This window comes from Rhipicephalus microplus, unplaced genomic scaffold (assembly GCF_043290135.1).
Source record: "Rhipicephalus microplus isolate Deutch F79 unplaced genomic scaffold, USDA_Rmic scaffold_34, whole genome shotgun sequence".
NCBI classification, from domain to species: Eukaryota; Metazoa; Arthropoda; class Arachnida; order Ixodida; family Ixodidae; genus Rhipicephalus; species Rhipicephalus microplus.
In genome coordinates, this window is record NW_027464607.1 from 3,018,897 (window position 1) to 3,034,050 (window position 15,154).

The 15,154-nt window shown below is 46.0% G+C and overlaps 1 protein-coding gene across 1 annotated transcript; it reads right to left on the bottom strand.

The window, feature by feature from the left end:
* Window positions 1-58: 58 nt before the first annotated feature.
* Window positions 59-5,583, bottom strand: LOC119185801 (uncharacterized). Its single transcript, XM_037434674.2, has 3 exons — window positions 3,713-5,583; window positions 2,117-2,810; window positions 59-949 (listed from the first exon to the last, which is right to left on the bottom strand). The coding sequence occupies exons 1-3, from the start codon at window positions 3,916-3,918 to the stop codon at window positions 269-271; spliced, it is 1,581 nt and encodes a 526-aa protein (XP_037290571.2). The 5' UTR covers window positions 3,919-5,583; the 3' UTR covers window positions 59-268.
* Between the last annotated feature and the right edge of the window lie 9,571 nt (window positions 5,584-15,154).

Below are 15,154 nucleotides of genomic sequence, written 5' to 3' on the forward strand. Positions count from 1 at the left end.
TGCCTTCTCTGTGTTGAGATTTTGGTGCACGTTAAGATGCCCAGGCAGCCAAGACAATTTGCAACCATCCATTACAGGGCACAGTATTGCCCAGATGCACAAATGGCAAGTAAAGCTCGGAGCGTTATTTTTTTAGTATTGAAAATTCCTCTGGCACGAAGGTAGCACCGAGTTACCTCTTGGCTAGGGTGTGCAGGTATTGTGCACGCCTCATAGGTTAGGTGTAGCTTTGGCGCACTAATCAGCCGAAATCTGGAAGCTTCACTGATTACCGCCTGGCAAGATGGGGCAGCATTTGCTCAAAGAAGAAGGCATCAAGCTTTTTGCGCATATCCTCCCACTCGTTCCTGTCGAACCAAATGCGCTCAATGCCAATCCACTTTTCCGAACACACGACAAAATCGCCCCACAAGCAGCCAGTGAGGGCCATCTGCCCAAGCACCTGAGCATAATACTCATGGTCTCTGTCCAGCTGCGGTTCAGCATTTTCCCCGAACACCAAGGAAAACTTTCTTTTCTTCGCTTCCTCTGGCTCAGAGTCTTTCAGAGAATGGGGGCACTTGACCTCCAACACACCATATGAAAGTTCTTCTGGGTCGTACACGAGTCCGTCTGGTGTTGCACCCAACCAAGGGCACACAGGGTCTACCACAAGGCCGCAATGCTGCACTGACACATTGTGCCCGTAGCTGTTCATGACAGCTATATACCTATCTTTGGCCATGTTCTCATTCCTTATGCCATATTGCACCGGACGGACGTGCGTGAGGTCCTTCGGCTCAATGAGGTTACGGAGGCCCTTCTCCGTCCATGCCTGCCGCCTGACGACGCGGCCGAAAGTTGACGCTGTCAGTCGATTTGCCCGTGCCTGTCGCCAGCGTTCACTGAGCCGCTGCTGCCTTGAGTTCAGCTCGAGGTCCCGAGCTTCTTCTTGTGACAGCTGGATCTCCTGCACAATGTGGAAGTAAATATAGCATGAGAAAGCGCTAGAAACTTTTAACGGCTCAGAGCTTGCATACACTGTACTTTGATTACTAGCAAGACCCAATCAGCTTTCCTGCAGCCTAGCTGGTATGCCAATGTTTGTTTTCGGTACCGTGCTGCACTAAGATTAATATCCAGTCATCAAAAGACAGATTTAGGAGCCACTTTTAGGAGAGTCAATGGCATGAATGGCAGAACAGCAGCAGCAATGAAATTGTGCTTTTTAATAAGAACAGGCAAGAGAGGAGCACAGTTCCCGGTTTTTTAAGCAAAGCTTGGATAGCTAGGGTTCCATATATTTTTTGCATTTGGATATAGAAGCTCATGAGGCTGCAAATGTTTTCAAAGCGCAATACAATAAAAAGAAGTCCACACGTGTGTCCCCTCATGTTTAAAATGGCATATGCAGTGGATGGTGACCGCGCACAGAAAAAAAAACAACGGGGTGTTTGTCGTCCTCGCAAAAGTAGCTAGAGATTTGGGCTTGAGAGTGGCACACACCCCAACCGAGGCATCGGTGTTTGCACCACAGAATGAATGCGCACCTGAGTCGGGCTCCACCACCTGCCGCCGCAGCGTTAGCGCCCGGTCATCCCTATTCTAAAACTCTATTGTTATAATGCAGGTTTGACAAAATCAGAGGACATGCAATCGACAGTGGCCCCAAGTTCGATTAAGTGTAAGTCTTGGTTTACATTACACTGATGCATTGAAATGAATCAAAATACGGATATTGGGTGGTAAAGCTAGCAAATAGCAAATGTTAGCCTGTAGAAGTACATATGAGTGAGACTGTTTAATAACCACACAGCTTAACATCCTTCAAAGCGTAGAACATAAAGCAATGATCTGCACTGATAAAATAAAGCACAGCATTAGTGCTGGGTTTGCCTGTAGTTTAAAATTGCTTAACCACTATCATCACTGGGGCCATTGTCTTGGCATTTGTAACATTTGGTGGAAGCAAATAGGGCATTCATAATTTTCTCGTTTTCTCTTTTTACAGAGGACTGCATAAGAATATTTCTAGGCTGCATGTGCTCTACATCTAGGTCCACCTAATCAGTTAAAAGCATCAATGGTACACACTCCACCAGTGCAGAGAGAAGTATTTTTTCTATACTGCACTTACAGTCAACACCCTCCATTCTTCAGCCGTGAATCTGCCGGGCAAGGGTGGCTGTGAGGCTCCGTCACTAAACAGAGTCAAAGCTGGCACTGGTGTCACGGTGGCTGCCCCTTGCGAAATGCTGGGTGACATCCACGTAGTGAAGCCTGCAGGGAGTTTTGCCTGCTGGTACGACAGTGCAGACCCCGCAGGCGCAGGCCCAAGCTTTGTGTCCACTGACGGCCCCCCAGCAGCACGGAGAATGGCAGCAAAGGCGAAGGTCCCGAGGCTCTGGAGGTCCTCTCCCAGGCTATGGATCGCATCAAGGTGTTGCTGCTCCTTTTGCTCCTCAGCCCGCGCATCAAAAAGTCGCACGGGCATTGGCATGCCCATGCCACCCTCACGTGGACTCCGCCAGTCCACGTTCTGCACGGCCATAGGCCTGATGCCTTGTCGTCGGGGGCGCCTCCATTGCTGCGGCAACTCGGTGCATGAAAGCTCTGGTGGTGCCTCTTTGAAGCCCTTCTGCTTCAGCAGAACAAGGAGGCGCAGAGCCGCAAGAATGTGGCTGCAGGCACCACCAGCCCCAGCGGAGCACTCACAAGCGGAATCTGCCACTGCTCCACTGTCGCTTTTCAAAGCCAAGCTGACTTTGTACGGCCGCCCACTCTTCTTCTGGCTTCGGTAGCACGTGGCACGTGCATAGACAATCCCGAGACTGTAAGAGCAACAACAACAACAAAAAAAAGAACTTTGTAAGCTGCACACAGTCAAGTTTGTCATCTTTTTACCGAGTGCCATATCACAAGTACGAATAAAGCTGTCGTGGCACTTGCCATGACAGCTTTATGCAAAGCAACAAGGTTATGCAACCTACTCTCCACAAAGTAACGACTATGTCATTCGGGAAAACCCCTGCGCAGCTGACGTTACAGTGCAATAATACAAAACCTGCATGAAGTGCTTCAATGTGAACAACCTCTAGTGGAACATAAAAAACACTGCTTTTTATTGACGAGTTGGAAAACCACATGCCAATGCTGCTGAAAAATCTCCAAACCAACATGCACTGAATGAATCAGGTTTTTAAGGAGTCCCACTGTTAACTTACGTTGACACTTGCGGTGGATCAGTTCCGTTCTTTCTAGCTGTCCTTGTAGACCCATTTAGTCTAAATGTTTAGTGAACAAATTAGCGTACGTCGTGTTTTATACAAAGCAGCATGCGCACTCGTAAAGGCAGCACATTAATATTAGACCAGTAATGCATACGTGCGGACGCGAAATTTGTTTGCGCAAAAAACTGTTTTCATAGTACGAGCGATGTCCTTCAAGGCATGCACACTGCACCACCGGAACAGCTGCGAAGTTCCTGCGCGACCACGCCTGCTGATCGGACGTGCTAAAAATAAACGCCAAACCATAGCCTCCTCTTGCCAAGCCATAATGACAAGTTATCCAAGCACGTGAGCACGCGTAGTGAAAGAAACACGCAGTGACATGACCGACCTCGCCGAGAACGCCCGCACGACGTTCACATCGGCGGCACTATTTGTACGTTGCTCCAAAAGGAAAAGCACTGCATGCTTTCAGAAGGTTACACAAAACGTCGCTTACCTACCTTGTGTCACAGGCGTTGGTCACAACCGACGACGGCAAGGTGTACGCTTCCACGGCGAAGGCATAAGATTTTGTTTGCTGCTTGGATGACGTCGGCGCCTGGTTTATTAGGTCCGCTACAGTGTCGTTCGATATATGCGGCAAGTTTTCTAAACAGTTTGTCCACATCACATGTTCGGGCACTGGGAAACGTCTTGCTGTGGCCATCGCAGTAGCTCAGCGCAGTGAAGCGGGTGTTCAGAAGTCGTACGGCCGTACTAGCGAACGCGTTTCCGTCGACCGCTCGCCCACATTAAAATGGCGACGGGGTCGAAGTGCACAGTGTTGCCAGAGCACAAAGCAATTTCGCATATGGTCTATTTTATCTTGCTGCTAGCTTCCCTACCCTCAATTGATGTCCATCCCACATCACCTTGTACTCCCTGAATTGGTGTATTCCCGTGAGCTCCTAAAGCAAGCTTGCCTATTCCACGTTGCTTAATTTCTAATTTTGCTTGAACTTCTCATCTCATGCATAAGACCGCATTGCCGAACGTCAGCCCAAGAACCATGACCCCTTCACATATTTTTCTCACAACATCATACCTATTGTAATTCCACAGAGCCCTATTTTTAATCACTGCTGTATTCCTGTTACCTTTAGTCGTCACGTATATTTCGTGTTCCCTTAGGTACTCGGTCTCATTGCTTATCCATATGCCCAGATATTTGTATTTATCTGTTATCTCTAGCGTGACCTCCTGTATTCTAAGCTCACTACCTTCGATATCAATAAAAATCATGACTGCTGATTTTTCCTTACTGAATCTAAAATCTAACCTATCTCCCTCATTACCGCAGATGTCCATCAGTCTCTGCAAATCTTCCTTGTTGTCGGCTGTTAGCACTATTTCATCTGCGTACATTAATGCTGGTAGTGCCTGATCAATGAGTTTTCCTCCTTTGACTAAAGAGAAGTTGAAGCCAAGTCCACTTCCCTCTAATTTGGCCTCTAATCCTTGTAGGTACATCATGAATAACAAGGGTGACAGTGGACACGCCTGCCTAAGTTCCCGCGTCACCTCTGTGGGATTGGATACCTGTTTTTCCCACTTTTTAACTACCTTGTTACTTTTATAGATTTTCTATAAAAGATTAATGACTCCATCTTCCACACCCAGTGTGTCTAGTATTCTCCACAAGTCTTCTTGAACGACGCTATCATACGCTCCATTGATATCCAAAAAAGTTACGGCATATTCACGGGGTGAATGATGATGAATGGGCGAAGCTCCGGAGGGATTCATCGGTAAACTGTGAATCTTCCGTGTAATTCGCCCAGTCGATCATCATGTAAAGACGTGAGAAACGCTGTGTGTGTATATACACAACTCAACTTTTTTTGTTCTTAGACGATGGATGGCTTGCGATGTCCCTTCATTATGACGGCTTTATGGTCTGTGAAATGAAGGGAGAGCGGTTCCTGTATGGGTTGCAGTGGGCAATTTGCAAATACTAGGTCTATGCATGTTCCTCGGATCGTGGTAGGTTTCATATGGTCAAACGATATACGTCTGAGTGCATATCTAGAAGCCATATGTTGGATAAGCCAATTATTGTCTATGATAGCCACGTTAAAGTCTCCAAGTAGTACAAATGGTCCATTCTTGTAATTGTTCTCATAATTTCGTAACGCAGTGTCTGTCACACACACCACAGCTATGGCCAAACGAAACGTCCAGGAAGTCGCGCTTGAAACGCGCGTCGGCACCTTCGTGTTCTTTCTTGGCGCGTTTTGCAGAAGCCTCTCGAACTCTCGCTTCGGGGTTCGCCTGTCGATACGCACGCTTTCTCGCCGCTTCCCGTTGTGTGTCGTTCGGCAGGTCCTGTTCACGCCGCAGCCGTGCCGCTGCGGCCTCTTTTTCACGTACGGCAGGATCTTGGCGGCGGCGTCACGCCGCTGCAGCCTCTCTTTCACGTACGGCAGGATCTTGGTGGCGGCGTCGCGCCGCTGCAACCTCTTTTTCACGTACGGCAGGATCTTGGCGGCGGCGTCGCGCAGCTTCACGGAGCGCTTCTGCCTCGCGCGCTCGCACATCGGGATTCTGTCTGCGAGCGCGAGCTGCTGCCGCCTTGCGCTCTCTCCGCTGTGCAGCCTTATCCATCCGGCGACTCCGAGCGCGCGCCAACAGCGAACGGATTTTATTACAACGCTCCCCCTAGCGTACGTCGCCGCACTCAATCGAACGATTGCCTTCAACCAATGACACGCGCCATATGTGACATCATTCCTATTTTATAAGATCTCGCGTCTTTCATCAACTACAAGTACCGCTTTCTAGTTTATAACATCTTGCATCTTTTCATCATCAGCTACAAGTACCACCATCTAGTAAACACTACAAGAACTAAACGAGAGGTGGCTACATGGATGGATGGATGGATGCTATGAGCGTCCCCTTTATAACGGGGTGGTGACAAGTATGCCACCAGGCTCGACAAAAAAAAATCTTTTTTTCTTTTTTTTATGTTGGCCTAATGCCTCTACTTCGATAAATTCTATCTTAATGGAAAAAAGGGTAAATTTTCAGCTTAAGTTCTCTGCCATTTACGGCACACTGTCCATATTTTATTTTTCCAATATTTATTTTTGTCCTTTCTCTCTAATTTTCTGCCACCAATACTCTAACCGTCTCTTACTTATTTCAATCGCGGGTGTGTTCAGCTTTCCATTGTTGTCCCTAAAACCCAAGGCTTCCTGTAGGTTCGTGCCCAAACGTACACCTGGGTGGATATCTCCACATTCAATCAGAACATGCTCCGCCGTTTCCTTATCTTTCCCGCAGCATGTGCATTGTTCTTCTTCTTTACTGAATCTTGCTTTATAACTACGCGTTCTAAGGCAACCCGATCTCGCTTCAAACAGTAAAGCGCTTCCCCTTGAATTATCGTAAAATGCCTCCCTCCTTATTTCATTTTTGCCCTTTCGGTAGTTACTCAAAGCCGGTTTTTTCTCCATAGCTGCCATCCAGTAAATCCTCTCCGCCTCCCTGACTTTTCCCTTAACGCTCTTTGTTGACATATGGCTCACAATACCAGCCGTATATTTACTAGTGAGTCTTCTAGTTCTTTTTTTCCACTGTGTGTCCACGCTCTTCCTATACAAATAACGGAACACCTTCTCTGCCCATCTACTCTCCTTCATATTTCTTAGCCTTTCTTCGAACCTTATTTTGCTCTGCGCTTCCCTCGCCTCAAAACCTGCCCACCCCATATCGCCCTTTACAGCCTCGTTTGTCATCTTCCCGTGAGCACCCAACGCGAGGCGTCCCACAGTCCTTTGATTTACATCCATTCCCGATTGCACCTCTGCCCTCATGCACACCACTGAGTTCCCAAAAGTAAGCCCTGGAACCATTACACCCTTCCACAGACCTCGAAGCACCTCATACCTATTGTATCCCCACAACGCTCTGTGCTTCATTATTGCCGCATTCCTCTTTCCTTTTGCTGCCGAGGCTTTTTCCTGTACCTCCATGTATCTATCACTCTCATTTACCCATACTCCAAGGTACTTGTATTCACTTACCCTCGGTATTTCTTGGCCTTGTATGGACACCGTCTGATCACAGGGATCATTGAATACCATCAAACCACACTTCGTTACACTGAATCCTAGTCCAAGAGCTTCACCTTCCCTTCCGCATATATTCGCCAGCTGCTGTATATCATCTCGACTGTCCGAAAATAGGACGATATCGTCCGCATAAAATAAACCTGGAAGCTTCTGCTCAATCATCATGCCGCCCTGTTTGTGTGACAAATTAAAACCAATGTTGCTACCTTCTAGCGCTTTTTCCATACTCACCATGTACAGCATGAATAACAGTGGGGACAAAGGACATCCCTGTCTCAGACCCCTGCTAACCTCAACGTTCTCTTTGCTACGCATTCCTTCCCACTCTATGCAAACTGTATTTTCTCGGTATATTTCCCTCAAAAGCTGTATACAGTCGTCGCCCATGCCCATTCCTTTCAATATATCCCACAAAATTTCCTGATTAACGTTGTCGTATGCCCCAGTGATGTCTAGAAAAGCCACGTACAAGGGCCTATTCTCTATTTTAGATATTTCTATACACTGAGTGAGAACAAACAGGTTATCGTCTAACCGCCTGTCGACTCGAAATCCGTTCTGAAGTTCTCCCAAAATATCGTTATGTTCGGCCCATGTTTCTATTTTCATTTTTACTGCTTGCATCGCCAACCTGTATAGTACCGATGTAATGGTTAGTGGTCTATACGAGCGAATCTTGTCCTTTTCTCCCTTGCCTTTATAGATTAAGTTCATTCTACTTTGTCGCCAACTGTCCGGTATTTGTCCGTCCTTTAAGCTTTTTTCTACTGCTTTTAACAATGCTTCTTTAGTGTTATGTCCTAGTTCGTTAATGAGGCTAACGGGAATCCCATCTAAACCCGTGGCAGTGCGCTTTGGAATTTTTCCTTCGGCCTTTTTCCAGTTGAAATTATCTAGTACTAGCTCTTCCTCTGTTGCTTTCTCCGCCACACTTTTACTCACTGGGGAGATCCCCTGGACGCTCTTTTGAAACGAATCGGCTGTTACTTTTTGGATGTAACCTAGCGCTTCGTACCCTTCCAATTGATTTCCTCCTTCATCTAGAATATGTTGTTGCGTTGTGACAGACTTCCTACCTAGCGCCTTTATGTGGCTCCAAAAAATCCTAGGCGCGGCCTCCTTTTTTTTGTGTATCTCTGTCATCCAGCGTTCACTTTCACCTTTAATTTTTGCCTCTACCAATTTCTGTACAAGGGATTTTTTCTCCAAATATATTTCCCATATTTTTTTGACTTCGTCCTGCGGCCGCTTCTCCTTTTTTGCCTTTCTATGCTCCCGTGATGCTTCGCGTCGCTTCTCGATCGCCTCCCGGATTTCCTTGTTCCACCAACTTTTTGGCTTCCTTTTTCCTTTCCAGCAAACGGTTTTCTTCTCTTTCCCTATCTCCTTCGTCATTAGATGTAACAGCTCCCTATACTCCCAGTCCTTGCCTGGTATTTCGCCTACTTCTTTCTCGACTCTTGCGGCTATATTTATTATTTGTTTGTCATTTAAATACGAGCTGCCAGACTTTAATTCCATGCTCATATTTTTAGTTTCGTATCCCATTTGTAATGTTATTCGTTTATGATCACTACCCAAGCTGTTAATGCCTTCCTCGTCTATCCTCATTTCTGTCAGTTTGTGGTAACTTCCTTCAGTCATGAGACAATAATCAATACTTGATTGCTTGTTTCCGACTTCCCATGTGATCTGGCCGTCACATTTAGGCCCCGTGTTAACTATCTCCAGACTATGTTGCTCGCAAAGATCTAGTAATAACTTCCCATTGGTGTCTGAATATCCGTCAAGGTCATGTATGTGGGCATTCATGTCCCCTAGAAGGATGATTTCGGCTACATACAGGAGACGGTACCGCCATCTGGTGAACACTGCAAGAACTAAACTAGAGGTGGCTACATGGATGGATGGATGCTATGAGCGTCCCCTTTATAGCGGGGTGGTGACAAGTATGCCACCAGGCTCGACAAAAAAAAAAAACCTTTTTCTTTTTTTTTTTATGTTGGCCTAATGCCTCTACTTCGATAAATTCTATCTTAATGGAAAAAAAGGTAAATTTTCAGCTTAAGTTCTCTGCCATTTACGGCACACTGTCCATATTTTATTTTTCCAATATTTATTTTTGGCCTTTCTCTCTAATTTTCTGCCACCAATACTCTAACCGTCTCTTACTTATTTCAATCGCGAGTGTGTTCAGCTTTCCATTGTTGTCCCTAAAACCCAAGGCTTCCTGTAGGCTCGTGCCCAAACGTACACCTGGGTGGATATCTCCACATTCAATCAGAACATGCTCCGCCGTTTCCTTATCTTTCCCGCAGCATGTGCATTGTTCTTCTTCTTTACTGAATCTTGCTTTATAACTACGCGTTCTAAGCCAACCCGATCTCGCTTCAAACAGTAAAGCGCTTCCCCTTGAATTATCGTAAAATGCCTCCCTCCTTATTTCATTTTTGCCCTTTCGGTAGTTACTCAAAGCCGGTTTTTTCTCCATAGCTGCCATCCAGTAAATCCTCTCCGCCTCCCTGACTTTTCCCTTAACGCTCTTTGTTGACATATGGCTTACAATACCAGCCGTATATTTACTAGTGAGTCTTCTAGTTTTTTTTCTCCACTGTGTGTCCACGCTCTTCCTATACAAATAACGGAACACCTTCTCTGCCCATCTACTCTCCTTCATATTTCTTAGCCTTTCTTCGAACCTTATTTTGCTCTGCGCTTCCCTCGCCTCAAAACCTGCCCACCCCATATCGCCCTTTACAGCCTCGTTTGTCGTCTTCCCGTGAGCACCCAACGATACAGGGGACGGTACTGCCATCTAGTGAACACTGCAAGAACTAAACTAGAGGTGGCTACATACAGGCTACAGGGGACACACAGCCCACGCCCTAAGGAGCTTCGCCCCTAAAATGCTAGCCACAGGGGCCTGAGTTCCTTTTCTGCTATTTCCATGCACTGCGTCAGTGAGAACAGATTGTCTTCCAACCTCTTGTGTTTCCGAAACCCATTCTGCAGTTCCCCCAGCACCCCCTCATCCTCTATCCATGCCGTTGTCAGATAGGAAGGAAACGCGGCGCCGAAGGCGCTTTTTCTCGGAGTCACACATAGCTCATCAACCAATCATCCATACGACTGTCCTGGTAGCCCCGGCGACATTACATACTAGCACCATTGCAGTGACTGCAGCGCCACGGCGAGTCATGGCGCGAACTAATACGAGGGGCCGCGCCCTAGGTGCTTTTCTTGCGACCGCACGCTGCCTAGGCACCCAAATCGCGCGAACATCCCTAGGCGCTTTAGTCCTTAGCGGTGCGCCGACGTCGACTGTCAGCGTTTCCACTAGTTTGGTCAAGGTTGATTTTGGTGTTGTGCGGTGGTGTGTATGGATTGCGGTATTATTCCTTGCGAATCTGGTGATGTGGCAGTGATTCTCGGCCAACCGATCCTTCAAAGGGGGGAGATTGAGCGCCGTGGGTGTTTCGAGCAAGCGGTAGCGGCAAGGTTCTTTTTGGTGTTGCATAAGTGAGTGCCAGACTGTGAGGGTCAGTGTTGCCAGACTGTTGCTAAATTTGACTACAAAATTTTCTCTGTAGTTGTGGTTTTTTCGTGAGCATTCGGTGCCATCCGCGGTGCATTTCGCAAACTAGCGACGCTAAATCAACCACGCCTAGCAGAAGTCGAGCGTGGCGCTGCCGTGCAAACAAGAGGCCAATTTAATTAACGGAATGAACTGCACACTACAGAATTCGTTTTATTTTCGGAATGAACCGCGCCTAGCAGAAGTCGAGCGCGGCGCTGCTGTACAATTAAGAGGCCGTTTTAGTTAACGGAATGAACCGTGCCTAGCAGAAGTGCAGTTCATTTTGATAATTAAATTAGCCTCGTAATTCCACGGCAGTGCCACGCTCGACTTCTGCTAGGCTCGGTTCATTCCGTTAATTAAAACAAATTCTGTAATGCGCGGTTCATTCCGTTAATTAAATTGGCCTCTTAATTGCACGGCAGTGCCACGCTATACTTCTGCTAGGCTCGGTTCATTCCGTTAATTAAAACGAATTGTGTAATGCGCGGTTCATTCCGATAATTAAAACGGCCTCTTAATTGCACGGCAGCACCACGCTCGACTTCTGCTCGGCTCATTCCGTTAATTAAAACGGCCAGCGTCGCTCATGCACTCGCGAAATGCACCACGGATGGCACCAAACTCTTACAAAAAAGCCACAACTACAAAAAAAATTTCAGCCAAATTTAGCGGCAATCTGGCAACAATCACCTCAAAGTCTGGCAACTCACTTATGCAACGCCAAAAGGAACCTTGCCGGAATATTATCGCAATAATACAAACCGCCGCACAACACCAAAATAGAGGAAACACTTACACACATATAACCCAACCAGCGGTGCCTTTATATACCCGCACCGCTACAGCCAGCACGGGCGCACCGCAAGGAGGATACAAAAAATTTGCTGGAGTGGAAGCCGCCTATGCGCCGTTACGGGAGAGAGTGAAGCCGCGCCGAGCGTGCGGTGGCCATGTTGCCAGTGGCAGAAAAGAGCCGAGCGCTGCAAATTTATGCTTCATCGCGCTGCGGGTGAAGTGACTCGTGTGTTTATATAAAGCAATGAAAACAAGTAATTCTGGTTGTAAATGTTTATTGCAACTTGTACGCAGCCAAGTGGCATCTAGAGAACTCAATTAAATTGCATATGCATCAAATAGCGATGCCTAAAGCAAACACATCATCGAAAACATAGGTGCCCTACTGGTGGTTGAAAATTATTGCCCTTGTCAAAAGTGGTCCCACCTTACTTTTCACTGATTCTCGGTTTTTTTTTTCCTTCGTCATGTGTTGTATCCTCACTTTTACGTATTGTTCGGCGATTTGCCTGCACAAACTGTAAACCTTATCAAGCGTATCAAAGTCTAGGACGTGCTGCTCTAGTTTATGGAACCAGTTTTTCTCGGAGGAAGCTCATAGAACTTTCAGGATGAGGTGTTTTACTCTTGACTTCACCGTTGTGATGGAATCACATTCAGCCTGTAGCCGCCTCATTTCTCGACTTCTTTACAGATGCTAATGACATCTCGCGACGGTGAAACAAGACCACCTCGCCTCCTACATTTAATTAAAGGTGTCAGCTCATCTGAGTGCATGGCTGCTATACACTCTTCACAGGTAGTTGCAGTTCGACCTTTCGAACAGTGAAGCCTGCTATGTATGGCACCACGGAACCGACAAAAACAGAAAAGCTTTCGGGCTAGTCAATGCGATGCGTATTGTCGTGGTCATCGGGCTGCAGGACTGGGGCCTTGTGCATGTCAGTGAGATTGCTTCTTGGATCTACCATGGCTGAAGGAGTCGTTGCATTCGATACGGAGAGAACATCTTCGGAGCAGTGTCCAGAACTTGAAGACGTGACTTCCGTCGGAACCAATAGACGCTTGTATGCGGCCATAAACTGCGATATAAAAAATTAGCAATGATTATATATCGTGAAGTTAAATCTAATCGAATTGAATTTTTCAGGAAGTATCACGAGCGTAACCACAGTCATAATTTACGACATATTAGTTTCAAGAAAGACACGCTTCGTACAAATTACGGTACACAAAAACTAACTTACCAAATTCCCCACTTTCTTAATGAACACCCCACTGTGATGGCATTAATTGAACAAAGTTCCTCCATTTATGTTTTCAAAAAGAAGATACACACATTCCTTCTAAAAACTCAAACAGATTCTCATACCTCTTTCGATTCATTTTATTTTATGTAACTTTTATGTGCTGCTGTGACTTTATGAATTTTTTTTTTTTTTTGCTTTTGTCTGCCTGTTTGTTGTGCGTAAATAGTCTCTTATTATTTCTTTATGTGCTAATTCATAATTGCTGTTCATTTCTTTGTTAATACTGGCTTGATGTAAAAAAAAAAATTTGTAAATGTTTTTTGATATTGTATGTATCTCAATTTCTCAATTTTTGTACTGCTATATATAACCTGTTTATGTATGTGTGTACATAGGGGGTTGGCGCTTTGTCAGGCTTTCTTTGCCTTTACGCCGATCCCCTAGGCAAACTGTGTACACGGGTTGTCTGAAATTAAATCAATAAAAAAAAAAAAAAAGCTGTTGGGTTGTTGTTATGGCCACCTCATCTACGTATTGATTCAAAGAAGTTTTCCGCATAGTCTTGACTGAGTTTGTGTGTCAGTAAGTATTTCAGCTGACCCTGGCTGACAAGTCTGTCAAACATTCTTTCCGTGCTTGCCATGCGTATCCAAAAACCAATGAATCCGTTTTTTTTTTCAGTCCTTCTGTCACTGCCGGATCTCTCAGCCCGTTTATGTACGCTCGAGTCTCCGCAAAAAACGACTTCTTGAATGCTTCGTTCCCCTGCCGAAGGGGCGCTTTGTACAACCTTGCCAGCGGGTTCCTGGAGTTTTAAGATGTCAAACAAGCGATTAAAAGTTCTAATAAACGTAGATCTTGTGCTGGCACCCTTGAATTGCGGCAGCTTTAGCTTTTGTTCGCAGAAGTACAAAGCGTCGGCAACTGAGGCACTCGATCAGTTGTACAGCATATCATACCTTCATTTTCTTGCTTTTCACATTGGACGCGGACTTTCGTAAGTTTATTTCCGAGCCACAACCCTTCTTCACGTTGAAGTGCCTTCAATGCCACTTTATAACCCCCTTTCACATGCTTCCCTTCAATGTCAAAGAGGTGGTCAACACTCTGGCGCAAAGTGCACAAAGCGAAGTAATCCCAGTCTTTCGCATTCGACTTCTCACGGCGAACGGCCCACTCCCAGAGGCTCCGCGTTACGGGATCTTTAGGAAACCTGTAAAACAAATCCGGACTGTTATGTTTTGCACGCTTAGATCGCGTCAGCTATAGCTCCCTTTAGTAACGAGCGTGGAATGGCTATGTCGAAGACGTTTTCGTGTACGTACAGGTGGAATGTGAGGCCACAACCTTTTTTCAACCTGTTGGCACATCCGTGAACGACGCAAGAGGCAACCATCTTAAACCATCTGTCTTTACATGCCGACAAGGTGAAACAAGAACGGACGAAATCAGCAGCTCGCCATGGCGCTGAGCACGAGTTTTGCCACTGGCAAGATGGCGGCGGCTGGCTTCACTCGCACAGCGCCCCTTCCACTCCAGCAAGTTTTATGTATCCTCCTTGGCGCACCGCTAGAGACTAAAATCACAGAACACCTACCAGTTTAGAGAACGGAAACTGTACCTTTGGGCTGTTTTACCAAAATAACATGCAAATACGTAGCGGCGGCGTACTGAAGTGCAATACCGCGAGGCCAGATGAAGCGGTTAGTACTATCATCATCAATAAACGCACGCGTTTTTTTTTTTTTTTTGCTGCAGGTGGGGGGATTCGCGGCTGGTTCGCGCTGCTCGCTTCCTCTGGTATTTTTTTTTGTTGTTGTTAAATCGCGCTTTGCGTCTGTAATTATCTCCAGGTGACCTAGTTGGCCTCTACTGGCAAAAAAACAACAACAATCAAGTAAGGTTTGCATCATGTATTGCGAGTGTCCAAGCCGGTACAACCAATGTATATTTTTTATTTATTTGCAAAATACTGCTAGCCTAAAAAAGGCTGTAAGCAGGAGTGGGAATACAAAGATGATATATATACATACTGCGCAAAAGAAAGCGATAACGGCATGCTTCACACTAGGTACTCTTCTACAGCAATAATATCATCAGTTATATCGATCATCACAGCAGTAGGTAACTACACTGTAACCATTATATTCTAAATGCCAGTAATACATACATGGAATAAAAGAATATATGTATTTCCTTACA

What these genes read in the sequence shown, in the direction of transcription:
- LOC119185801 (XM_037434674.2), bottom strand. Translation starts at nt 3,918, where the DNA reads ATGGCCACAGCAAGACGTTTCCCAGTGCCCGAACATGTGATGTGGACA. An exon ending in ACCAACGCCTGTGACACAAG is followed by an intron (nt 2,811 to 3,712) that starts GTAGGTAAGCGA and finishes TTGCTCTTACAG; the next exon opens with TCTCGGGATTGTCTATGCAC. An exon ending in AAGAATGGAGGGTGTTGACT is followed by an intron (nt 950 to 2,116) that starts GTAAGTGCAGTA and finishes CACATTGTGCAG; the next exon opens with GAGATCCAGCTGTCACAAGA.